This window comes from Drosophila busckii, chromosome 3R (assembly GCF_011750605.1).
Source record: "Drosophila busckii strain San Diego stock center, stock number 13000-0081.31 chromosome 3R, ASM1175060v1, whole genome shotgun sequence".
Taxonomy (NCBI): domain Eukaryota; kingdom Metazoa; phylum Arthropoda; class Insecta; order Diptera; family Drosophilidae; genus Drosophila; species Drosophila busckii.
Genome location: NC_046607.1, coordinates 3035327 through 3062861, shown reverse-complemented (window position 1 = coordinate 3062861; position 27535 = coordinate 3035327). Strand labels below are relative to the sequence as shown.

Genomic DNA, 27535 nt, shown 5'->3' with positions numbered 1-27535 from the left:
GCTTTTTGGCCGAGTAAGCTGCTCAGCAACTGCGCCGCATTGATTTGGCTTTAGCTTAGGCGCTCTCTCACACACATTAGCTTGCTAACGTGGCTTATAAGCTCGTTATTGCTCAGGTGTGTGTTAGTTGCTGCTTGCTCAGTGCAGCGTAAAACTTGCAGATAAGTTTCATAGACTGCGCTGTGCTGTGTGCGCTCAAATTAAAGTAGTTTAAATTTAGGCTCTCGAGTTCCCTTTTCTGTTACAGGTAGCACGTTGAATAAACATAATCAAATAAGCGTCGACAAACATTTTGTCGTTAGCTGAAAATCAAATTTACAGTTTGTGTTATTTTTGCCTTTTTTCGCAATGACAGCAAATGTTGGCCATAAAGGATTTACACGCATGTTAACAGGCGGCTAAGTAAAATATATGTAAAATGCTACGGCTCGAGGGTTGGCGCAACCTTATCGAGGCCATGTTTAAATTTGTTGTTGTCGTTTTCGTTTTCGACTTCGTTTAGAAGTGGAGAGCCAACGCGCTAGAAGGCAACACGCCTGCCTGAACGCCTCGGGGCGGGCACCACTTGACAGCCCCAGCCCCAGCAGCAGCCGCAGCAGCAGCAGCTTTTGCCCCACTGTCGTCCCAGCTGACAGGCAGTTACCCGTGGGCTTGGCTGGCGAGCATTCGTCACTGCGCCAGTCGACACCACTTGCTGATGTGTTTATTATGTGCCTCTAATATATTTATGAGCGCGTTATAAACGCATTTCCATTTTATTTGTATGGCTGGCTGCCTGCTGCTGCTGCTGCTGCTGCTGCTGCTTTTTTTATGGCTGAATATGCTGCGCTATTATTTATGACAAAAAACACCCAAAGGTATTTGCAGGCAACGGGGGTAAACACACTCAAAAATTTGATTTTAAATTCATGCTGACAGTGCGTATACATAACCTACTCAAATGTGCCATAGATGCGCATTTATCATACGCACTGTTGTAGCTATGCTTTAAATTTTTATTTTACTTGCTAACTATTTTGAATTTAAAGCAGCGGCGCTAACAATGAAGCTGCTGCCGCCATATGGCATGTGAATCACGTTTCGCAATAGCAGCTCAGGCTGCAGCTCCAGCTCAAGCTCAAGCAGGCATTTACTTAATTGGCGCTTAAAACTGTAAAATGCAGCACGGCGCTGCAGCTAGCACATGCGGTGACTTGTCAAGAACAAGCAGCGGAAATGTGAAAAATGAGGCAGCAGCACAACACACGTGGCTAGCAGCGAGCTCAACCTGGTTGCTGGCTTAACGACAAGTGCCCTCCAAAATGGACATGATGAAAAATTACATGTATACGGCTGTGTGTATGTGTTGGCTTACAAATTAGCAGCATTAAATGCGAGCTGGGGTTAGAGAGTTTCGCGGTTCACGCTTCAAGTTGCAGAATAATGAGCAAAGTGCAACACGGCAAACTGCTGTCATTATTAGAGACGCCGCCATGCGCTGTTGGCATTTTCGCATTTTAATTGATTTAATCGGCTTTCCCCACATGCGTGTGTGTGTGTGTGTGTTTAAGCCACACCATTCTATTACGACTACGACCTCATATGGTCAGAGCCATTATGGCCGCACTTACTTACACTTGCTCAAGCAAACGCGCGAGCGAGCTGCTCATTAAAAACGTTCGCCTTGCTTGTTTGTTTATTTTTCGTAGCTTCGCTTCGCTCTATTGGCATATAAACAATTTTGCGCATTAATTGAATGGCTCTGCTTATGCGTGTGTGTGTGCGTTGCGTGTGTGTGACATGCATAAGCCAAATTAATTGAGACCTCATTTCTCACAGCAGCAGCAGCAGCAGCCGTCGCCGCCTGACGCAAAATGTCGTAGGATTTTACGCCCTTTGCCTTTGCTTTGGGGTTTATTCATTTCGCATTTTTGCCTCACGCGCGTTACTTATTTTTGCCTGCTCTGCTTTGTTTTTGTCATTTGTTTACAAGCAACAAAAGCCACGAACGCCCTAATGAAGGTTAATTTATATCACTTTTTCCATGAAACGACCCATAGTGCACTGCAAGTGCAAAATAAAATAGGGCATAAATATATTTTTAGCACTCGTTGCGCTCAGTTTAGCGTAGACTTCTTTATGCGCAAGTATGTGTCACTAATTCCACTTTTAATTAGTTTATTTGTAGCGCGCACAGCGTGATTGATTGATTAATTCAATTAATGCCCAAACCCCTTGCCAAGCGGTCACATTTATTTTATATTCAACAGCCAACACAAGCAATTAATCACATCGGCTATAGTTACTGAACCAATAATAATCCGAAACTAAATAAAACACGTGTGTGTGCAAAATAGATTTTTATTTTCGGACATTCAATGCTATAGAACAAGGCATAACGTAGTAAAATTCAATTGAATGCCAAAATAAAAATCTGAAAATAATTTAGGGGCAGCAGTGCATAAAAATTTATTGCTTTAATTGATTTAGTTATATAAACTTAATTACATATTTTTTATAACAATTTAATATTTTTAATACCTGTCGCATTTATATTTATTTAACAGCTGTCATCTTAGCCCTTTTTGTTGTCTTATTCCATTTATCGATAGTTCGATGGTCACAACACAATATCATTCCGCAGCATAACAGCTGCTTAACATAAGCTTAACAGCAAGCAAACAGATCAACTGTTGAGTGCATTTAAATTGTACTTTGAGCTCAAATGAGCAAAGCTCTTAATGCAACCTGTTAATAGTCCACACAAGAATGTGCAAGTTGTTAAAGTTTTGTGCTAGAAAATAAGTTAAAGTAAGTTCCGAAGCTTATTTGCTTGCTGTGTTAGGAATGCAGCCATAAGCTGCAGAGAGTTGGAGTAAAGTTTATGTTTTGCAATCTCTGCCAGCGCACCTAAGCCACATCAAAGCTAAAAACCTAAAAGCCTCATAAAATGTGACCCTAAAATGCACAGGACATGCGGATTGCTCATACATAGTGTACACAATTTTTCGGACTACTTTGACCAACAAAACCACAGAAAATAACTTGGAAAATGTTGTTGAATTTTTTTGCTACTCGTGTTGGGTTGCTTTACTTTTTTTTTGCTGTTGCAAAACACAACGAACATACCTTTTAAGCCTTTGCAAGGCGGGTTGACAAATATAACACCTGCCACAACAGCTGGGCGGCTTGACAGCGACAGGCAGGCGAAAGTGGGGTCAGGCTTATGCGGTTAATAATTGCTAAGCGAGAAGCGAGAGCTTTGAAAACTTGTCACTGCCCCCCGCATAACTCTATGCAGGACAACAAAAGCGCTATGATGGCCCCAAAGCTTTATGGGGGCTTATTGATGGCCATGCTCGCAAATTTCATGGACCGCTAGTTGCGCTAAATGGCCTCCGTTTAATCCCGCCGCAGGGTTTAATAGAAAGCAGCGGGGCAGCATGTCACGATTCGCATTTTTGCATATGCACATATTTTCTATTTAAATTGAAATTCAATTTTCAACCAGCTACACCGCAACTATGAATAAATTTCATATGCACTAATTTATTAGCATTTCCGTGCTGTTGTTGTTGTTTTTACTTTGCACAAGTTTCTAACCATGCTGTTGTTGTTTTCGTTTTGCAGGACCTACAATCGGAAATTGAAACCCATCGCGTTGTTTACGATCGTCTCGATGGCACCGGCCGCAAACTTTTGGGTTCGCTCACCTCACAAGAGGATGCGGTTATGCTGCAGCGTCGCTTGGATGAAATGAATCAACGTTGGAATAATTTAAAATCAAAAAGTATTGCAATCAGGTAAGTGCTTTTTTACCCTCCCTAAAAACGAAGCCAAACTGCGTCTGCGTTGGCGTCTCTCTGTGTGTGTGTGTGTGTGTGTGTGTGAATGTCTGAGTGTTGCTTGTTACTGAATATTGAATGGCTATGATGATGACTCTCGAACCACAAGCGTATTTATAAAGCTTAGCAGCTATTACTGCTTCCCCCATTGCTATTGTTATGGCTGTGATTTAAAGGGGCGCATAGTTAGTTCATTGTGCCACGCTGCGTATGCGTTATGTAACACACACAAAAAATTGAATGAAAAATGTGAATATTTGCTTCAATATTTTAAATGAAAAATGTGTCGTCAGCTGCATTACCAGCAGTTTTTTATAATGAGCAGTGTTAAGTAGCCTGGCCAACGAACACGTAACCGAGCTATGGACACAAGGCTTGTCAGTGGCCTGTGCCCTGCTGCCAGCTGACGCGTTAATTAAACCAAATTAAACTCAAGTTGGGCGCCACTTGCAGCCAACAATGCGGCCCGAGCGTGGGCTAAGAGACTTTGTGTTGATGAAAATGCGAAAATAACATTACAAGCAAACCAGTCAAGCGTCCTGCCATTCAACAGCGTTCAGCGTTGCCCAACTGACCAACCAACAGCGACAGCGACAACAACTACATACACTCAATGCCTGCCCAGGCAGAAATCCACTGTTGTATGGGAGCAACCTCATCAAACGGCTTGGCTGGCTGGCCGGGCTCGCTGGCTGGGTCAGACTCGCTCCAAATTAAAATCAATAAAAGCGAAAAGCGCGTTGACAGTGCCGGAACCGAGCAAGAGTGACAAAGGCATGAGACCACTTTGTGTGAATGTCAGTTAGTGTTGATGTGCCCCGTGGCCATTGCTGCCACGAGGCGTTGACAGCAGCAGCGCCAGCAACAACGATGCCAACAATATGATGAAATCGAGTGCAAACAAGAGCAGGTCACTGTGTCCGAGTCCGCGTCGCGTGCTGTGTAATTTCCACATTTCATAAATAAAGCACGCCGGCGTATACAAATACTGTGTGGCTCGCTTGTTGTTGATATTGATGCCGAGGCAGCAACAGCAGCAGCAGCAGCAGCATGTGGGGCAAAGTCAAGCAACCGCCAATGCTGTTTGCTTGTTCAACAGTTGAACGCTCGGTATACAAATGAATAATGATGATGATGGTGATATGCGAAAAAATAGCAAGCGACCGCATAATAAATATAAATGGCAATTAAAATTATGAGGCGGTCGCCGCTGTACAACGTTGCGTATGCGCGCGTAAGTAGGCAACGCTATTTAACTTCGCTCGCTCTCTCTCTCTCTCTCTCTCTCTTGCGCTCGAAGTGCTTTTCAATTAGACAGCACAGCCCCCCACAGCGCAACAAGCAAAAATAGCCCACAGCTTGCCATTGAGCGCTTTAGCCAAGTTGGAACGATTATTCTTTGTCAGGCTTTCATTTTATATATTTACGCTCATTGTTGTTGTTATATAAATTTTTTCTTTTTTGGCATATTTCCGCTGCTAAAGTTTTGGCCACTTCCGTTAGATTTCTTACTAGTTGCTGTTGTTTGGCAAAGAGCAGCTTTTGTTGTTGGCTTGCCTCATGTTTGCCTTGGCTGCACTTGTTGTTTATGTTGGCTGCTGCTTGGGATTTGTTAGCTTATAAATTCCAATGAAATATTTCGGACAGCACTTGAAAAAGTTTTCGCTGCTTAGCCTGAGTTCGGCTTGGCTTTGCTGTTTGTATTAGCCGCGGCACTTTGGCCAACGCTTTGGGTCAGTTATGTGCAAAGTTTCTTAGCTTTGAACTGTTGACGCACCCCAAAGCCCACAAACAACTATTGAATTGTTGTCTTGACTCCATCTACAGGTGTTTCAATTGCAGCGCTGTTCACTGCTGTGCGATGATTGATGAATCCACTTGATATAACAAACACATGGGCGTGTTCTGTTTTAGACTTGAATTATTATTTTGGGACGCCGAGAGTGATGTGTGTATGAAAAATGATGAATATGAAAAAAGGTATTTGGGGATGCTCAATCAAAGCATTAAGCACTGACAACTTGAATAAAAATGCTTTAAAATATTTATATTTTCACGCTGCTTAAGCGTGTGTAAATCCTTAAATCTCACTCTCTGGTGCAGACAAGTAAATGAAAAATGTAAATCCAGCCATCACTTTAATAATAATAATAATAGGAACTGTAAGGTTATTTGGAATCACTTTGCCTGTCACACTAATTGTGTCTGCAAAAGACAACAGCTGGCAGAGCAAGACAAATTAAATTAAAGAAATCTGTCAAGCAGCCAGAGCCACAGTCACAGCCACAGCCACAGCAAAAAAATAAAAGAGCTTCAATGAACGTACAACAAAAGCCAAACCGAGAATGTTTTTAATACAAATTATTTGCCGCAGCAAGTTATTTCTTTTATTTTTTGGCCCTTTAGTTTTTGTATAGTAACCTAAGTGCGTTTTCAATTCCATGCTTAAGCCTTAATTACAGGCGAATGCGAATGCGAATGCGAATGCGAATGCGAATGCGAATGCGACGCACACAAATAAAAGCAAACCGCAGCCATTTGCCAAAGATAAACAAACAAAAGCGCAATGAGCAGCGACAGCACCACAGATGACTATTGTTATTGCACTGAATGGGCTGGGCGCACAATTCAGATTTCTTTTCTCTCCTTTCTGTATTTTTTGGCCATTGCTGGTGGCTGTTGGCTGCGAAAAATATGCCAGCGTTATGTTTGGCAGAATGTGGCGTCGTCTTGGCCACATAAAAAGCAAATAAAATGGCAACGCATTTCACAATTACAGCTCTCGACAGCTTACATTTAGCATAGACCCCACTAAGTGGAGGCAACAGCTAGGAAATGAACAAATTGTCGCTGACTTTACTTGATAATCAACACACACAGCTGTTTGGCTTTTATTATTGTGTGCAAGTGCAAATTAAATTTTACATTATTATGATGTCGAAATCTTAGAACTTTTTGTGACCTTTTGCTTTTGCACTTTACAGAAATCGCTTGGAGTCCAATTCAGAGCATTGGAATGCGCTGCTGCTGTCGCTGCGTGAGCTCACCGAATGGGTTATACGCAAGGATACCGAACTAAGCACCTTGGGCCTGGGACCAGTGCGTGGCGATGCGGCCAGTTTGCAAAAGCAGTTGGTAAGTTTAACAAAATATTGTGGCTGACTTTAAAGATTTGCATATAAATAGCAAAGTGTTTATTTTTTTCTTTTGTATGCACAGTGCGCGTAATAAGCATGGCCTCAATATAAGCATAAACTTTGCTTTTTTGCTGCCTATTCTTTTCTTTTTTTGCTGCGCCCCCAATTTTAACCTTTTTCAAAGCACTGACTGCACCTCAATTTGCGCTCGGGCTCAACTAATTGTGTGGAAGGCTTTTGGCAACAAGAGTAGGCCGCTGGCATTTTTAGTGCCATTTGCTGGCAGCCACTATATATAAATGTATATGTATGTGTATGTGTGTGTGTGTGTGTGTGTGAGTCTCTGTGATTTAATGGCACATAAAGTGGTTGGCGCGCCCATTTGGTGTGTGTGGCTGGCATTTGTCGAGCACAAGCAAATATTTGGCTATAATTATAATTATATGTGTTGGCCAGCAGCAATTTGCAGTCAAAAACTGTCTAGGCAACACGTTTGTTTGCTAATATTATCAGTTGGCTTAAACAAATTGTATAGCAGGCAATTTAAGCACGCATTTGGTAATTGCCTGTAGCCCAAGGCGTATACTTAATATTGAATATACATACAGACGTACGCTAGCTCTTTGGCTTATCGCATAATTGGCAGGCGTATGCAGCTATGTTTTTTATAGCCTCTTGGAGCGCTCAATATCTAACTGCCCAACTTGACCAAATTGCGTTGTTGAATGGCCCAAGTCCCACTTGGCTGGGCGCTGGCGAATTCTTAAATAATTGTTAAATGATGCTTGTTATGTCAAAAACATTCACACCTACCCCACACAGTCTTACACACATACAATTGCACATATACATATGTGAGTGTATGCCGGAAATCACTTAAGGGGCTTGGCCATATAGCAAAAAAAAAAAAAATAAAAGAAGCAGCGAGCTCAGCAAAAGTAGCAGCAGCTCACTCTGACCAAAGCAGTTGAAACTCCAACCATGTCTAACACAGCGTGCGCCACTTGAATTTCACTTACCCCCAACACACGCACACACACACACACACATATAAGCAGTTAACCCCCGCTGTGTGTGGTAGGCAAAGAAAAATGAGGCAACTTTCACCCTTGGCAGCGTAGCAGGCACTGAAAATCTATGGCCTGCCACTAAGTTACGGTCCGCCGGACATTTACATTTGGGCTAGAGCGTTGCTGCCGCCGCCGCCAACAGCTCTTGAGGCATGCCACCACGTACTATTTTGTATTGCCTTTTCATTTGATGCGCTGGAAAAATTGTTGCATTTTTTATTTCGTCGGCACTAAATGCATTAAACACGAAATTTATTGTGCGGCTCTCGCTATGATGTTTTATTAGCCTACGCTAGGCAGCACTTGGCCCCAATAGTTTATGGCTGAAGTAGTTTTAAGTCTTGACAATTGCAACATTTTTTATTTGGCCTAACGCTTAATCTTATCCTCTTTTGTTTGCTTGCAGGACGATCACAAAGCGTTTCGACGTCAGCTGGAGGATAAGCGGCCAATTGTTGAGAGCAATTTAACTAGCGGTCGTCAGTATATTGCCAGCGAGGCGCCAGTATCGGATACCAGCGATACGGAGGGTAAGTTGCAATATTAAAGACATGCAATTGAAGTTTGGCATGCAATTAAGCCAAAGCTCTAAGCCAAAGTAAGCAAACAACTCATCAAACATGCAACAATTTCAATGCAATTCAAATAGCTGCTGGCGCTTTTTCAATCAGCAAATTTCTGTGTTCAACTAAATAAAAGAGCAAAGCTGACCACAGTTAACAGCACGTGAGGCGCTACAAAGCAGACAACTGTTGTATGTATGTGTGTGTGTGTATGTGTGTGGCTTGTTGGAAATTGCGAATTGATTTTGTTAAAATGTTATTGTTTTTGCTTCAGTTCTGCGCTTGTTTTTAGAGCCAACAATTTAGCAAATGGCAGTGCCTAGCACAAGAGCCAAGCGTCAACGATAATTGCTGCCAGAGCAATTAGTGCGATTAGTACGCTATTAGTGCCAACCATCAACAGTTGCCCCTGCCCTTTGTATGTGTGTGTGTGTGTGTGTGTGGATTTTCTGTTTTTGGCATAGTCTGTGTGGCTTTTCGCAGGCTGGCATTTGATTTTAACCACTGATGTTTATTATGTGGCCGAGCTGCCATTGTGCGGCAGCATAAAGTTTAATGATTATTGCAATTCGGCATTAGCTGCCTTAAATAATTAAACGGCTTAGGCTAATTGAATTTAGGCCACATAGCGAATTGAGAAAAAAATATACGATATGCATTGAAAATAAAATGTTTGCTCAGTAAGTCAGGCAGTCAATCAGTGTGAAGCGAGGCGCAGCATCGTCTATGCGATAAATTCGATTTTTTAAATTGAATTTGAATATTACAACAGGGGCAACGTCGAATGCTTCATCTAAGCATTTCACTCTTGATATTTGCTTAACGTCGCATTACCAGATGTCGACTCCGAAGGCCATATAAAAGTTCCTTTGGCATCTCCGTTCGTGCATTAAATTAAATTCAGATTTAGCCAACTGCTGCGACGTACTTCGCTTCGACCACTGCCGCTGCTGCTGTTGTCATAATTCTCTGCGTCACTGTAGAGCGAGCGCTCACTATCTCTGTTTGCTTTGGCTGTCCTGCATTTCCGTCACTTGCATGTCACACAGTCTTGACAATTTCTCTAATGTTTCGTTCGCTTGTCAATGCTGCTGCCAAAGCTGCTGCTGCTGCTGCTGCTGCTGTTGACCTTTACATACGCTAAGCTATGCTAAGCTTGCGTCTTTGAGTTCAGGCATTACTTATGCTGCGAGCGCATCATTAGCTGTTTATTAAGTTATTATTGGGCTTATCCCTTGAGCTTAGTTGTCGGGCTCGAGACTTGGCTTGTTCGACACTTGAGACAACCTGCGCTCATTTTATGGCAAATTTAATCACCAAGCGCAATCAGCATAATCAAAGTTGCCACGCCTCGCAATCATATCATCTCTAATTCATAAACTTCTGCGTTTGGGCAGAGGCAGCGACGTGCCGGCAGCAGTCGCAGTCGCAGTCTCAGGCCCATGGCAAATTGTTTTTGGCAACTCACTTGCTTTTTATAATTTATTTTCACAAAGCTCTCGCTTGTGCTCATTTGTGTGTCTGTCTGTCTCTGTGTTTTTTGCAGCCGCGCATGATTCGGATTCCCGCTACATGTCGGCGGAGGAGCAGAGCCGTGAGCTGACACGCAGCATACGACGCGAGGTGGGCAAACTTTCCGAGCAATGGAACAATCTAATCGATAGATCTGACAATTGGAAGCACCGTTTGGATGAATACATGACGGTAAGTACACTTGCCTGCCCTCTTACAACATTTTCATTGCTGCGCGCTCAGTTACATTTTCATAATTTTCTTGTAACCTGCGGGGGTTTTGCTCCGAGTCTGGGTCGCTCTTATGGAAATTTGAATTGACTCGTGACTTTATGCTTTTGTAATTTTTTATGAACTGCAATTTGTTTTAGCTCGAGCAGAGTCTCTTGACTGTACATATATTTATTTGACTGTGTGTGTGGGCGTGAGTGTGCGTGCAATTATATTTGCGAGCTGTAAGTGTGCGCCAACTTTTTGAGCAAATAATTTTCAAAGGAAATGAAATCAGTGTATGAAAAGCCTCAAGTGTGAGAGTTCGTTTGAATGGCATCATTTGGAGCAGAAATAATTTGCAATTTCCTACACATAGATTACAACACAGATAAACTCAGTTTAAGCTAAACTTAAACATAATTCAAAGGGCAGCAGCAAAACTTGCTTTTAAATATCAATTTACATGACAATTTCTAAATATGCAATTCAATTACGCTTTATGTAGATGGGCGCCCAAAATCAAAACAAAAACAGCAACAGCAACAGCAACTCTCCAAAGCTGTTGCCCTTTCGTTGGGTTGAGGAGTTGGCCACAGTGGGTGGGTTCAGTTGATGGCTAATAAATGCAAGTGTGGCTTTTACGACGCATGTCGTTGGGCTTGCAGAACAATAACAACAGCAACAGCACAACAACAATGTGAATAACAACAAAAATATTTGCCACAAATGTGATGGGCCTGTCGTTACTCATACGCACCGTAAATTTGATGCAACAAAGTTTGTTCGCATAAAAATGTCACAAAGCGTGCAAACAATGGTTGTATATGTATGTGTGTGTGTGTATAACTCGTTGAGTTGGCTTTCGTATAAAATATCAAAGCGTATAAAATGCACATATATTGCGTATACGTACCACACACTTTTGGGCCAAGCAAGGCGCTGGCAAAAATCAATACAAAGCGAAGCCGAGTAGCAAAAAGCAAACGCCAATGCCATAAAATGAAACAATATGTTATGTGTGTGTGTGTGTGTGTGTGTGTGGCATGGAAAAAGTATTTGCAACAAAAAGAGTGCGCATAAATATGATATGACACTTGAGTGGCAAAAAGCAACCCGAAGCGCAAAAAAAATAGCAAGAAAAACAAATGCCAAAGTGTTTAACATGCCTTGGCCTCGACTTAAGCGCGCTCACACAATTTTTAATGCATCATAGCAATATTTTTATATATCCAAATAGATCTTAGTGCAATGCATTTTGCATTTGCATATTTTCTCCTGAGCTTATGCCTGTTTCGTCTTTTGTCGCTTCGCTTTATGCATTTTAAAATACACATTTTCTCATTTTATCTTGCATATTGTTATGAACAATTTGTCTCTGGAGTGCAATTTACGTTTTATTAGGTCAAACTAAACAAATAAAATTCTATTTTACTTTATTGCCACTTAAAGTGTATGCGCTAGTCGTGTGTTTGCTCAACAGCTTGCAAGCTTTAATATAAACGCGTCGCTAAAAAAAAATTGCAATGCAGGTTGAAGCCGACAAAATGTTGATAAGAAAAACTTTAACAAAATTAACAACGTGCAGCACGAAAAAAAGCACAAAAAAATTATAAATAACAGCGAAATAGAATTAAAAAACTTTCTCAACAAGCTGGCAAAGTTGGACGAACCACGAGCGTGGGAGTTTTGACAGTGAGAGAGACGGAGTGAACGTAAAAAGTTTAAATAAATGCAACTTAAAACAATTACCAGGAAACCAGCAACGAAATGGAGCAGTGCAGCAGCTAGCGTGTGAGCGAGACAGCAATACAAATGAAACTTTCTGTCTATGCTATGCGCTCGCCGCCTCCGCTTAAATGCAATGAGAATGAAGTCACCAAATAGCACTCACACCCATGCATATTAGCCACGTTCTGTACCCCGCTGCCCACTCCGTGTGGCACAAACTTTGGGACACGCTCTAAGCTGCATGCAGCATGCCGCATGCCGCATGCACTGCGGTTAATTGACCACGCAAATGCTTGCAACTGTGTCTGGCCAAGCAAATTTCTATTTTCTATTATATTAATTGAATAAAAGTTTGTCCGCGAGTCAGACGACCGACTGCTTTAAATTAAGTTTATGAAATTGAACGCGCATTTACACGCAATTTACGCTTGAGTTGGCTATGTTACGCATACGCCGCGTCAGACGCTTTTTTTCTCTCTCGCTAACCGCCAACAATAAAAAAAGCGCCAGCGCCGCGTCAACGACACGCAACATTGCCCACATTTTGGCACCTCTTTGCACGTTAATGAATTTAAATTGCATTGTTGGCAGGCGTATAAAAAAATTGTTTATATGCATTTTAAAACGGGCTGAGCAAACAGTCAGCAACAGCAGTTGCAATATAAAATGCATTGTATAAAAATATAAAATAACTGGCAACGTTCATTCAAATCCTTCTTAAGCTGTTAAGCTGCCAGCGTCTTATTCACATCGAAAGTGCTGTCAAGCTTTGTATTTAAACATTAATTCCTCAAGCTTAAAAAACATCTTAAACTTTAACTTCATTTGGCTTTGCTTGCTTGCTGTCTATCGATTGCTGTTTCCAATTAGTGCTGCTTGCCAATTGCTGCTCGTGTTTATTTGCATTGGGCCCCCCTTCTAATCGAAATGATGCATAACCACAGCCATCAATGTCACAGTGAAATGCCTTGAATAAATGGAGTGCAGTGCGAAAGCCGCAAGCCATGTGCAAAATGAATGCTCATGCTAATGAAATGCGCCCCGTGCTCCCCACACACACACACACACACACACGAACTGGACTAACGCTGTTGCCACTAAAAATTCAAACTGGGCAGTAGCCAGAGCCAAAGCTTTGACAAAGCCACAAAACTGCTTCTGGCTCATTGGCCAAACACAGCGAGGGGCTTTTTCGGCTTCATAGAGTTAATCCCCGAGCAAGCGCACGACAGCAGCAACAGCAACATAAACAACAACAACAACAGCAGTAGCAGCAGCAGCAGCAGCAGCAAGCAAGAGCGAGAACACAACAATGCCAGACACGCTCTAGAGAATTCATTGAATGGAGGCATGCACCATGCAACCATTAAACCCACTTAAATGCAGTAGTAGGAGCAGCAGCGGCGACCTATGGCCCCACACAGTGGCTGCGTCTGCAAAGCAATTGCTTAACGCTGTGAAATATGTTTTCATTGATTTCCTGTAAAAACTCTAAAAATAGCTAAATAAATGCGGCTAAAACGCATAGCAGAAGCTTTCAAGTTGCACACAGCCCCTTGGTGTATGCCATAATTTAACCACACGTGGTTGATATTGCCACTGGACACACACACACGCACACACACTAACGCACAATCAACACATTTAACCCCTTGTGACCGCTGAGCTTGGCCACAGTAGCAGCTGCTGTCGCAGTTGCTGCCGGCACTGCCTTTGCCTTTACTCATGTTTGTCTTGCTTGTTATCGTTGTACTGAGGACCACTTAATGGCGCAGCTTGTTGTTGTTGTTGTTGTTGTTGCTGCTGTGGGTAGCTTTGGCTTGCGGTCAGGTTGTGCTTGTGAAAAATATTGTATATGTATATGTGCTTGCAACGTTGCAGCGATGCGGCTGCAGTTTAGTTTATGAGTAGTATTAAGCCCAGACACAATGAAATCAATTTCGTTGCACGAAAATCGTTCAATAAATCACTCATACGCAGTGTGTGAAATAGACTACAATGTGTTTGCCATGCTTGTTGTTTGCCATCACACGATGATTTACGACAGCTTGAATGCTTTATAGATTGAATTTTGAAGTTTGTTTAGTTGGCAGCATGAAAAATATACGCTCAGCTAAAAAGTATGCAGCAATTTTTAGCTGTTATGACAATATTCAATTTAGCCATGACACACACCCAAAAAAATAATTTATTTTCAGTTTGAAATTGTAATAAATGCACTGTTTTGCTTATAATAATTCGTGCGCATAAAATAACAAATTGCAAATGTAAATAAATCGTCGCAGCTGGCAACTTTTTGTTGGCTAATTGAACAGCAGACAAATAACAATTATAGCAAGAGTTGCATGCATGAATGTTTATTTATGCAACATTTTGACGCATGCCACGCCATTAAATGATTAAATATTGTTACAGTCCCAGCAGGTTGCAGAGAATAGAAAAAAATTAGAGTGGGGTGGCTAAAAAATAAAAGTAAAATTCTTGTTTACCGCTTGGGAAATCAATCGATTGTGAAGCTGAAATAGCTTTCGCTTCAGCTTTCAGCTTTTGTTGCGTTATGTGATTACTTTGGCCACACTCGGAGCGCTTTTAACTCTTCTGACAGCCACCAGCAGCTGCTCCACCCGCTGTCAATTTGAAGCCACATATTGCACTTGTCGCTGACTTTTTCTGCCATTTGCTATTTATTTTTGTCTGTTTGCTATTTGTGACTTTTATTTGCAGAAAGTGCACCAATATGCCCAGAAATGTAACCGTGTATAATTGTCAAACGTGTTCAGTTATATTGACACTGCACACACACACACACACACACACAAGCACGCAAACAAAAACACACACACATACATGCATACACATGTATGTAATTTGTATATACAACGTGCTGTTCGTGGCCAATTCATTTGCAGTGTCATCGTTTTTTTTTTGTTTTGTATTTTCGCTTGTTTTACAATGTCCGCCGGCGCCATTTTTGTGTGCAACATATCGAATGTTACCCCTTTTAGTACAATTGCCATTGCGTATACGTAACGTATATATCATAAATATTTGCTTGCGCTTTTTGCTTTATTGGGGCAGCATTTTTAATATTGCTGCCCTAAGGCTGCGCTTGTTATTAAATTAATTTTGATTTTATTTAAACCAATATTGTTGGTATGAATTATTTTGAAAATAAACAGCTTACATTACATATAAACAATTACAAACTTGTACTCTGAGCAAGCAAATAATTTAATTAAGCTGTGCAACTTGTTTAAGCAGCCAAACATGCAACTGACACACACAGACTCCAAACTTTGCAGACGACAAATCTCCTTTTGCCAAGATAAATGTGCATATGCAGTAAAAAAAAAAACAGAAAAATATTACACTGCCCAAAAGGTGGCAGCTTGAGAAATTATGCGCTCAAAATAGATTTTCCAGCCACATTTCAAATAGAGAAAAAACTGTCGCCACACACACACATACGAACTTAGTGTCTGCTCAGTCTGTGTCGTGTTTGCAGTTAATAAATTTTTGTTCGTTGCCACGTCCTTTGCCAGCAGCAGCAGCAGCAGCAGCGCCAAGTGTAGACAAATCCGCAGACAGTGCGACTAAAATTAAAGAAAAAATTGTTGCTGCACTTATGATAAACTCGTTGCAAGCATATTTCACACTTTGTCACGTGTGGCAAAGCGGCGAAGCGGCAAATAGCAAAAATCGGTTTGTCATTTGACGGGTTTTGCTGTGCGATTTAATAAAACTGAAGCTGGCAGTTGCTTTCGTTTTAGCAAAGCAGCTGCAAAAAGAGCAAAGAAACAAAGAAAACTTGTGGCATATGCCAGCTTGATCGTTAAATCAATAATAAAGCTTATTCATATTATTAAGTAGCTCAAAGTTTGATTGTGTGTGTGCGCACTCAATAAATCCTTCAATGCTTTTGATTCACAACCCGTTTGTGAGTCACATAAACAAAAACAAAAAAAAAAGGCGCGTGCAAACCAAAATTGCGTGCAAATGTCATAAAAATAACATAAAGCAAAACAAAATGCGGAGACAAGGGCAATAAGCGGGTAATTCAAATGCATTTTTAAATCGTGTCGGGATAAGCCAAAAAAAAAAAGAACTGTAATATGCTATAAACAAGATACGCAACGTAAAGCCCATTCAAATATTATAACAACACTCAAGAGCGGCACTCAATTGGCCTGGCCGGCAGACAAGCCACTCAACGAACGACAACAACCACTTAATGAGCCAAAGTGGTCACGGAGCATAAAAGAGAGCGAGAGAGCGCACGAGCGAGCAGCATAAAAAGCGCAAGCGGCAGTCAAAACAAATGCTAAAAAAAAATAGAGATACACCCACACACACACGCGTGTGAGTGTGTGAGTTAAACAATAAACAAATACTTCAAATACAGCAAGCAACAAGTTCTCAATGCATCGAGTGAGCGCGCGTAAGTGCACTGAGCATAACACTGAGCGAGAGAGCGCGAGAGCGAGAGTAAGAGAACAAGTTTCGTTTCCCCAGCAGCAGCAGCAGCGCTCGCTCCAACGCTTAGTTCGTTCGCTCACGCTTGGGGTCAGTTTACAAGAAGTCGGCGCGTAAGTTGGTTGCGTTTCTTCCACTCGAAAGTCGTGCGCGCAGTCCAAGTGATCTACCGGCTTATTATAATTAATTAATAACAAATAATAAAATGCAAGTGTTAAAGTGTTCGCTTAAGTGTTTTTTCTATGTGCAACGTTTTTTATAAGCAAAGGCCATTCCCAAGCAGTGTAACCCAACACCCCAACAGCGTTTCCAAAATAAAAGCGCGTTAACGTCTTATATGTTGTTATTTTGTTGTACAACAAAAACGAAAGTAACAAGAGTAATAAGGTCGAATTTATAATAATAATTTAAAGCCAACAACGTCGCCGACGTCGGCAACTTGGGCAAAAATTCTCTGCTGTTCTGTTCTGTGTGATAAATGAAATGAAATTCTTTGTAACAGTCACGTTTAAAATTGTGCGCTCGTCTATTTCTTTTCTTTGGCTGCGCTCTCAACACAAAAGTTGCGCCGCGCGTGTTCGATACTTTATTTTGAACTATATAAGTTATAAAAACAAAGTTAGCTTGGCGCTGGCGTTAACAATTAAACAATGATAGCAAAACAGTCAGCAGCCAACTAAAATAAAAGTAGACATTTAATATTTAAATTGATAATGAAATTTACATGAGGCTTAGCCGCGTTAATTGCAATAAGAGATTATGCATGCACACATGTATATATATATATATATATATATATATATATGATATATGTTTACATACTAAGTAGTCAGCCACTTTGCCACTCACATTTCATATGCTCTCTGTGGCTGTGTGTGTGAACAATGTCTTTATTCTGTTGTCCCTGTATCTGTCTCTGTCTGCTCTTCATATATGACCACACTTTTAATATCCCACGCCCGGGCTGTCAAATGACTAAAGGCGAAATTCTTGCCAGGCAAAGGAGCCAGCCCAGGCAGCGAAGGTCGTTTATTATTATTTACTTAGCATTTTATTGAATCTTTTTGCCTTTTTTCTTTCGCTTTTGCAAGCGCGTGGAGTTCAGCTTGACAGCTCGCTGGTTATCACATTCAGTGTAACGAGTACTTTGTGCTTTTCATATATAGGAAGGACTCTCAGTTTATTTGTTAAAATTGTCATTTTATTTGCGCTGTTGCCCTGTCAACCTCGCAGCTGAAACAGACACTGCCTCAACCTCAACCTCAGCGTCAGTCGCAGTCGCAGTCGCAGCGACTTTGCCTTTATCTTTATCTTTAACATCATTTTGAGCTTTGTTGTGAGTTGTTGCTTGTCTCCAACTATATTTACATGCTTGCATCTGCTTAAGCGTGTGTGTGTGTGTGTGTGTGTGTGTTTGCAATTTTTTATCTTTTACATTTGTTAGTCAGCGCTGCTATCTTTGCCCTTCTGCTTAATTAGCACAGCCTGACTGAACTCAGCTGGAATTTTGAGCATTCAAAGCATTTTGTGCTGCTGCTCACTTTGAATTGTGTTATTCGCATAAAATTAAAGCAAATTTCCTGCGGTCATGCAACTAACAAAATATACAAAAACTTTAAAGCGCGAGCAGCTGTGCTCCACTTCGATTTCCGTTAGCCGATGATGTCACAAAATGAATTTCATGTGGCCCTTTCATCGAACTCATTTCTCAACCGTCGAAGTTCATTAAAGAATTTTCATTGATCAACTTGCTATTTGACAGCCCCATAGACACACATGTTTGTGTGTTTTAAATCATTTTGTGTTTATATTTAGTAACATTTACTTAATGCACTTCTCTTTTTTGTGCTTTTTTCTTTTGTATTTTGCAGCACAGTTCAGTTTCAGTCGTAGCTCAAATTCTTATAACCAACACGCTCAAAGTATGTTTACTTTTAAATGTTTTTTAAACTAATTTCATGTGGTACTTACATTCTTAATTCATTGCCTGGGCTACTCATAACCATACACTTCACTCTATAAAACACATAAATGTGTCACTTTAATTTAAATTTTAACAACAATTGTCAATTGTAAATGCAAGAGCTGCTCATTTTTAATTTCTTTACACATGTTGCCAGCAAATCGTAAATTGCGGCTGGGATTTGTGTAGCCCGCGTAAACTTTGACCCACTCTGAATTGCTCGCAATGTGGCTGGCGCCTTATCGCTGCTGCCAGCAATTAATTGCTACAGCATTCAATGCTTAATTGCTTAATAGTAGTGACTGTCGTATGCGCTACGTTTATGTTTATGAGTAATCAAATATATTAGAACGCAGGCAAACTGCTCAATTGAAGCCGCGACAACTGTAAATTGATGTCAAAACATTTTGATTTCTGGAAAAAGGCGTATGCACTGAGAGAAAAGAGGACACACAAATTGTGAGATAGTTAAGTCTGAATTTTCGCAAGCCAAATTGTTAAAGACTTGAAACTTATATAGATTTTATTGTTTGAAGTATTCAGTTACTTCAATTTAAAGTTGCTAATATACCAAAATATAGCTGCTGCCTCTAAAATAGCTCGTAGCTAATTTTAAGTTGGTTTGAAGTTGATTTGAAACTTTGTTTATAATCAAATTGACTTTTTTCTATACAATCTAAGCAGTTTCATTTTATATAAAAGATCAGTTTACACTTTTATTTTAACATGTGTATTAAAACATAATTTATTAAGCATGTATAGTATAAATTTATATTACATATGTTGCTCCTTTTTTCTCTGTGTAGCTTCAATTAAATGTTATAAAATTGCTGTAGCATCTGCAACAGATTACAAGCAAACTAATACTCAATGCACATGCTATAAAAATTAATTTGACCTTGTTGCATATACGCAACAGATACTGTAGCTATTAATATTGAGCACAGCTGCATTTATTGTCAAATTTATGACAGTTTTATTAAAATTACTAAACAGTTCCCAGCGCTTTCAATGTGACAACAATATTTGTTTTATATTGTTATCGGGCTCAGGCATTCCCAGGTCTGTGTCTGGCTCTGGCCCTGGCTCTGTCTCTGGGTTGTCTCTGCTTACAGAGTGCGCAAGCAGAAATTTTTGTTTTTACAAAATTTTCTTAAAAAACATGCAGCGCTTGTTCATTCGCTCGCTCGCTCGCCGATTGTTTGTTCATGCATGACAATTTATTTGCACTCGCTACACACACTAAACGGCATTTTAACAACGCAAATACTTCAGATATACAAGTATATATGTATATATATGTAAACAAACACCAGCCATGTGCGAGTCCAGGCTGTGGGGGCACCACTATCAGTGGTGGTGGTGCTGGTGGCTTCTGCTTTGCTGTTGGACAATTCGTGAGCTCACGTTCATATATATTTTTGACTGGCCTTAATTTCGAGGCATGTTCTCTGCAAAAATGTTACTTGAAACTGAATTGTTTTTTTTTTTTTGATTGCACAGCTGCAATATGAAGTCATCAAGTCATGAGTTCTATTGAATTTATGCAGCTCTTATATAAGGCACTAAATTGTTATTAATATATTTAATGCATATTTTTAGTAACAGGTAGCGCAGTTGCATCTCCAAGTTGCATGGCAGCTTTTCCAGCATTTCCATTGCTTGTTTATAGCTAAGAGCGGAAAATTGTTTATGCTAATTGCGTTTAATTTATGCAACATGTTCAGTGCACTCAAGTGCATTTGTATGTGTGTGTAAGAACAGAAGAGCAAAGGAAATGTAAAGACAAGACAAGTTGTTGTTGTTGTTGCCTTACAATTGATATTTATTAGTGCAACAAAATTGAGTGGCACTCCATTGGGCTATAGCAGCTTGTGCAACTTTTGCGTGCCACAAATGTGCAATTATCGCCACGCCCCCCCAACTGCCACCCACGCCAACTGCAACTGCCTCCAACTGTCTCACAACTTGTAACTGTTTGATATTTTGCCTGTCAGCGCAGCAGACAAAACGTAACTAATACGCATGCATATTGGACATGAGCGACTTGCAGACGCCAAGTTGCCATTTAAGGCTGCATGCCACATGTGGCAAGAGACGCCATCTATGGAATTTGCACAAATGTCAGCCAAATGTCGAGACGACTACGACTGGCTAATCCTGCTGCTGTCCATGCTGCCTGGTCTGGTGTCTATTTCGGCCAATTAATATGCGGTTAATGGTGTTAACTCTTTGACGCGCTTATTTATGCGCGCAGCGCGCTGAACAGAGATAGCAATAGCGTGAGCGTGAGCGTGAGCGCATTTGCATGTCAAGTGATGTTAGTCGCATTGGATTGCATAAAGTGCAACGCCCATTGGGGTGTGGCTGCTGCTACGAATTCCCAAGCTGTTGCGTGTGCGATTAAGTGCATTGAGTTGATAATGAGCTGCGATATGCTGTGCAAACATATTGATTGCTTTCAATACTGCAAAACTGTATCTCATAGATACTTTTCACACCTCAGCCGCAGCACGTAGAGCCTACTTATCGGCGTTGCAGCCACAGCTGCGCGCAGCGCCCAGCTGGCCAGATAAGTGGCAACTTGACAGCTACAATTAAAAAATAGTCACGCTAATTGCTGCATGTTTATCTCGCCAATGAATTCAATTGAGCAATTATATTTAACAGTTGCACTCAATTAACGCGTAGCTAACAATTCAAACGCAATTCATTGAACTGTAGCCCAAACGCATGAAATAATTTCTAAGAACTTTTGGGCTAGCTTCTTATATTTTACGCAAATCACGACAGACGTCGTCGTCAACACTTGACTGTCAGTTTGTTTGTTTTGCTGTTTAGCTTGAGGTTTGTGTTTGCTTTGCTTGCAGTCAAGTATTAATAATTCCCAGTCGCTCTAATGAGCGCAAATGTTTGTCAAAATGCTGACAACCTAATTGAGCAGAAAATCTACGCTGAAGTCTTGAAGTCGCGCATTGTGTTTATGCATATACTTTTGCAGCCAACTGTAGTCAGTGTAGCCAACTCATTTGTCAATGTCAAGAGACGCCCGCATGCAAGATTTCAGCTTCAATTAACTGCAATAGTTTTTCCCAACTCTCAACTTTAATGCGACTTTAATCAGCTCGAAAGCGCAGCTAATTGGTTAGAGACTGAATTTGTTTGCTTGCCACATTTCCAAATGCGTTTTGTTTGCGCTGCATGCATTCAAAATAATTGCGTTTACCTTTCATATTCCACTGATGATTTTATTTAATTACATTATTTTAATAGCAGCAACAATTTTGATTTCTAATTCTATGCGGCGCAATTTATTAAGCAAACAATTTTGGCCACAAGCCAGCAGTGTGCGCTTTAGTTGACTGCAAGTGGCGAAAATTCTTAAAAAATTATAAACATTTGATAGCTTTTAAATAGCCAGTGACTGGTTCAGTTCTATTCTAATGTTTGCTTAGCTGGCCAAAAATGTTGTGCGCTGCTTACAGCTGTTAGCACTCATTGATTTCGTTTTGTTTACATTTGTACCTGAAAGTGATTTGAGAAATTGTTTGTTTATCGTTTGTGCACTTTGGCTAATTAGTGTGTTTACTTGGCCCTGAACTGTCCAGCCAGCCAGCCAGCCTAAGCCAAAAAACACTGCGTAGCCTAAAAAAAAAATCGATTATCATTTAAAATTCAAATGGCCAAAAACATGAACCGGAAAATGCCAAGTGCGCTGCGCTGCTCTGCGCTTGTTGTTGTAACCCACAAAAATAAAAAGATATACAGCCGGCAAATGCAAATTGGAAAAACAGATAATGAAAAAGCAAAGTGGGGCTCTGGGGTCGCGCCACGCTAATGAAATTAAAAATTGATGCTTTGGGGGCAAGAGCGGCGGCTTCGCACTCGCTCAGCGCTCAGTCGCTCAGTCGCTCAGTCGCTATCGCTTCTAGCCAAAATCCATAGACTGCAAAAACAAATGTCATTTAATAAATTGAAAACTGTGGGCGGCGGCTGTGGCGCCCAAATGGAGCTCGGGCGCTGTATATGGGAAAAGTGTGCGGCAATGGTTACGCCTGATTGATTTCGGTTTGCCATTTCGACGTTCAACGTTCGACGCTTTGTGGCAGCCACAAGAAAGACAAACGCCGCCAGTTTGACGCGTCTTTGATGAAGTTGCCAAAGCGGCGGGAATCTGAGAGCGCTGCGCTTAGTTGCGGTTGCCGGCGACGTTGCTCAATCTTCCTGGTTTGAGCTAAAGACAATTGCTGACATCAATTAATTTGCGCCCAGATCTAATAACAGCAAGCCACGCCCCCACAGCAGCTACTTGACGTCCAGCATCTTTGCTGCTCTATTTGCACTTCATTAGCCGCGCTCAATTTATTTCCACGCTGCACGCCAATTAATCAGATTATGTCAAAATGTGTCACTGGGTTAATGCAAATATATTGCCAACCAGGCAGCGTAGCTTAGTTAGTTGCAGCAGCTTGACTAGCCAAATGCTTAGCTATATATACAGATAAGTATGTTTGCTCGTAAAGCAATTCATTTGACATTTGGATTTGTGTTTGGCTTTGGCTGGTAGCTACTTAATTAGTGAACTGCAGTTGGCGACAAATTATAAGCTGATTTCATCTGGCTGGCAAACGTTGTCATTGTGGAATCCCATGATTGATGATGGAAAATGTTTTTGGTTATGAAAGTCAGCTGAGCTTTCATTTCTTTAAATGTGTGTGGCATGCAGCGCTTTTCGTAGAATTTTTAGTTGAACTTTTAAAATGTTTATGACTCTCGCTTCGTTTTTTATTCCAATGTAATTGCTTAAGTTTAAACTCTGTAGCGATTGCTCTATACAAATATTTATTATAAATAATTGCATTGCTGCCTAGCACAAACTTAAGTTAAATTGAATTAAAGTGTTCTTCAGAATTCTTTCTCTTTATTTATTAATTAATGCAATGTATTTAATGCTTAAATTGAAAACTTTCTTCACTGTCTGTCTGCAACTTTTATTTTATGTTAAGCTGCTACTTTTTATTAAATGTAATCAAATGGCATCACAGCTGTCATTGAAGGCTTTGTCATATGCAAATGGCAACTTTTTTATACTTTGAGCTACTTTAGCTTTACTTTTTGTATTGCTGCAGTTGCGAACACTTTACTAAGAATTCAGTTATCAAGCTATCTATAGCTTTTACTTTGATTGAAGTCTATCAAATGTTTACATAATTGCTGCGCTGTTCTTTAAACAATTTGTTAAAATACAAATTGCGATATTTATCTTTGTTTATTGTTTGGCCCTGCCCTGTGCCTTTTGTGTTTGTGGCTCTTGTCAATGCCAAGTGATCATCATTAATATTGACTAACAAAGCTTTGGCACACAGAATCGCAGCGCTGAGCAAACAATGTTAACTGAATCTGACTGTGACGCTGACTGACTGTTGCACTCGACATAAAGCCATTAAAGCGACACACCCGATTTCCATGCTGAAATAGATCGCTCGGCATATTTATCATTTTTTGTGAACACAAAGCTGGGCTTGGTGCAAAACTCCAATTGAACTGAAATGTGCGCAGGCCCAAGCTTAATCAGCCATGGCAGTTGCGCTTGCAACTTGTTGCGGGGTCGCTGCGGCAGCGGAAGTTGAGTAAACGGAAATTGAGCGACAATGTATAAAATCGTGAAATTAATTTTAAAATTTTCAAACTTATATATTGACAACAGCCCAACAGTTTGTTTCACTTTCGTTTGCGCATCGCTCGAAGCTGAAGCTCAAGTATTTTCAATTGTTGACAGAGGCCACGAATTCGTTTTGCTGCTCTGAAGTTGTAAAAACAGAAATCCACTTTTATAACTCATTAAAATTCGCAGCGTGGGTGTTAATTTGCCTTAAAGGTTATGCGGTCCTTTTGAGTGGTGCCTAGCCCCAAGCTAGGGTGAAACTGCTGCTGCTTAAAGTTCAAATTTGCGTAAAATTTGTGGCAACCGAAACGCACAAAATTTGATGAGAAGCTGCCGCAGCTATGTGGGCGGCGGGCGTCGGGCCTTGTGCTTAAAAACTTTTAAAGTTTGTTTAAAACAGCAGCTTTAATTCAATTTGACAAAATAGATAAAGGCGCAGCGAGCTAATTAGCGAAACAAAAGCAAAGCTGCATAGGTTAATATATTATTATTATAATTATATAAATGCAGGAACAGCTGTTAAAGCAAAAAGGCAGTTGCCAGGCGACCAAAGCAATTGAGTTGAGACGCGTTGCCATTTTGCCCGACGCCATTGCAAGCCATATAACGGCACTTTATTAATAGCTCTATGCTCAGCTATGCACACACACACACACACACACACACACACTATGAAACGCTTAGCTGTAGTCTTATCTCTGCCTAGCTGCTGCTTCACTTGCACTCCATTTTATCTATTATGCCTCATTTTTGTCATTGTCTAAAGAAAATGAAAATTCAATGCCATAAGCCCGCATACCTTATAGAGGAAGCTGCATAAAGTTGCTGCTAGGCAGCTCAAACTATTGTGCTGGCATAAAAAGTTTTGCAGTCACTTCGGCAGTTCTGCTGCTGCCGCTGCCAGCTGTGCACTTGCTTTGAAAATGTGATAAAGATTATAAAATAATTTTCGCAAACAAAACGTACGACATGGAGATTCAACTAATGCGTGTCTGGCTAACAAAGCAGCCAGCTAACAATAGCAAGCATTTGTTGCCTGCCTTAAATGCTGCTAATTTTGGGTGCTATAAATTAAGCTTAGCACAGCATTAAATTCAATTAAAATTTCGAAATAAAATGCAACTCATTTTTCTACACAAATCATTGCAATTAATTGCAATATCTCAATGGCTATCGAGCAAGCAATGCCCACCCACTCAGCGAAGAGCGCAGCTTAAGCTGCAATCCACACTCAGCCGCATAGACTGCTCTCAACTTAGACTTAAAGTTTGCTCGTCCAGTTTGCTAGTCTTCAATTACACACACACACACACATGCATATGCTGGCGCTCAATTTGTACGTATGCGTAGCAGCAATTTGTGGCAAATTACTGGCAAATGCTGGCAGACAGACACACACAAGTTGAGCCACACCACGCAGCTGCTGCAGCGTCTCGCTCTCTCGCTCTCTCTTTCGCTCTTTGCGTATTTGCAACTTTATTTATCGCAGCGAAAACATCTTGTAAATTTCTACGTTATTTTCGCCTGCAGACTTTTGTCGACTGTGAAAAATTCAACAATTGATTCCATTTGCCATTTCAACCAACCCCACCCAGCAGCACCCACAACAAACTGCTTCTAAAGCCTGGTGTAAGCCTTTGGCTGCCAAACGAGAAATTGATATGAAAATTCGTTTAACCGAAAGCCTTTTAAGCGTGGCGCGCCAGCAGCCACGCCTACGCCTTTGGCCTATCATCCTTGAATATGCAAGCTGACCTGCTTCGCTATAGCAGCCAGCGCTATATCCATTTTCAATTCCATTTCCCCCTTGCGCGCTCTTGGCTTGTTGCGATTATTTGTTTGTGATAAATTTGTGCCATGTCGCCTTGGCACTCTTGACTTTTATTACTGGCCATGGCCGAAAGTCTTGTTGTTAACGTACAAAATGCAGCGCTAGCTTGCAACTCAATTTGTTGCAGCTTTAGCGCCTGTTTGGCAGCAACAAATTTGCGCATTTTTATACTTTTTCTAACATTGCCAGTTACAGTTGAGTATTCTATGTGTGTGTGTGTGTGTGTGTGTGGGCGTCATATTTATGCAATTTTGGCGCATGACGCATGCCACAGTTGCCATTTGTTATTAAATAGACAGCACAAATTTATAAATAAATAAAAACAGCAGTGAAAGCTTAACACATAAGCTCTAAGGATTATTATTGATAGTTAAAGCTTGTAAACAACTCCATTTAAATTTATGCATGTGAATTTTCACTTTCAAGCTGATTTGTTTACATGTCGGCTACGCTATCTACATTCGATATCTACGCGCGTTTGTTTGTTTGTCAGTCACATTAATTAAACAAAACGCAGCAAAAGAAAAGAAATTCACTGGAGTTAAACAGAGCACAACGTAAAGCATTATGCAGTTTTTGTTTATTTATGCTTTACCATTAAAATTGTCAAAAAAGAAAAAAAAGAAATCAACTTCCGCTTGCATATAAAAATATAATAATCCGCAACTTCACTTAGGCAACTCGCTCTCACTCTCTGTCTCGCTCTGTTGTTTTGCTTTTTTATACAGAATTCTTTTTTAGAGTTGAATGCACTGCCTCGTCAAGTCGTTGGATTGACGCGTCTGCCACTTAAGCTGAACAATTTGTCAAAAATAAAAAAATGAGCGAGCAAGAGAGAATAATAATAATTAACAAGAATTGATTGCGTGCTGTGTGGAATGCATAGCCCAAGTTTTAAACACAAGTCGCATATTGTTTTTTATTCAAAGCGCCGCCGCACGTGCCAACAGTTAGTACAAGCTGCTAAAAGTTAGCAGCGCTTTCGAATTCGAAATTTACTTCACGAATTAAATGCGCTTTGAGTATTTTGTGTATTTGGCGTGCTTATGATTTATCTATTTCAATTCCATTGCGGCACATGAATCAGCATTTTGTTTCTATTGCTTTTCGTGCTCGAATTCTTGTCACGCCTGTTGATCGGTCGCTCGCTCTCGCTTTAGCCCTTTTGTTTAGGCCGTTCACCAACCCCAGCGAGACAACTGTGGAGATCGTGTCGAGAGTTTCAATTCGCATTTGGCTGTTTGGCTGTTTGGCCCTGCAGCCAAACGTTTGGCCACTTAATTAGTTTTGAAAATCGCTTTTGATAAGCAAAGCGAAAATAAATATAAAAAATCAAATTTAAGCTTCAGGTAAATCCGTTTACCTGCCCGCACATAAATAAAGCGATTTAGTTTTGTTTTTTCCGCGCGTCTTGCTTTTTTATTTATTTGTATGTGCTGCGCATTTTGTATGAGCTGCGAATAAAAGTGAAAACCAAACCAAAATTAACTTTGCGTTAGATGCAAGATAAAATTGAACTAAAATGTGCTGCGCATGGCAAACAAAAGCAACTAAAA

The 27535-nt window shown here is 40.7% G+C and overlaps 1 protein-coding gene across 12 annotated transcripts in view; it reads left to right on the top strand.

The window, feature by feature from the left end:
* LOC108602772 (dystrophin) overlaps positions 1 to 27535 on the top strand; it is a 116029-nt gene that overhangs the window by 79770 nt on the left and 8724 nt on the right. For 7 of the 12 annotated variants that reach the window (XM_017990949.1, XM_017990951.2, XM_017990947.1 and 4 more), the window contains 5 exons: positions 3610 to 3782; positions 6809 to 6959; positions 8438 to 8561; positions 10141 to 10298; positions 18392 to 18442. In XM_017990949.1, coding sequence (XP_017846438.1) covers positions 3610 to 3782; positions 6809 to 6959; positions 8438 to 8561; positions 10141 to 10298; positions 18392 to 18442 — 657 coding nt within the window. The remainder of the gene's footprint in view (positions 1 to 3609; positions 3783 to 6808; positions 6960 to 8437; positions 8562 to 10140; positions 10299 to 18391; positions 18443 to 27535) is intronic. The other 5 variants (XM_017990950.1, XM_017990952.1, XM_017990956.2 and 2 more) reach the window with 1 other exon arrangement.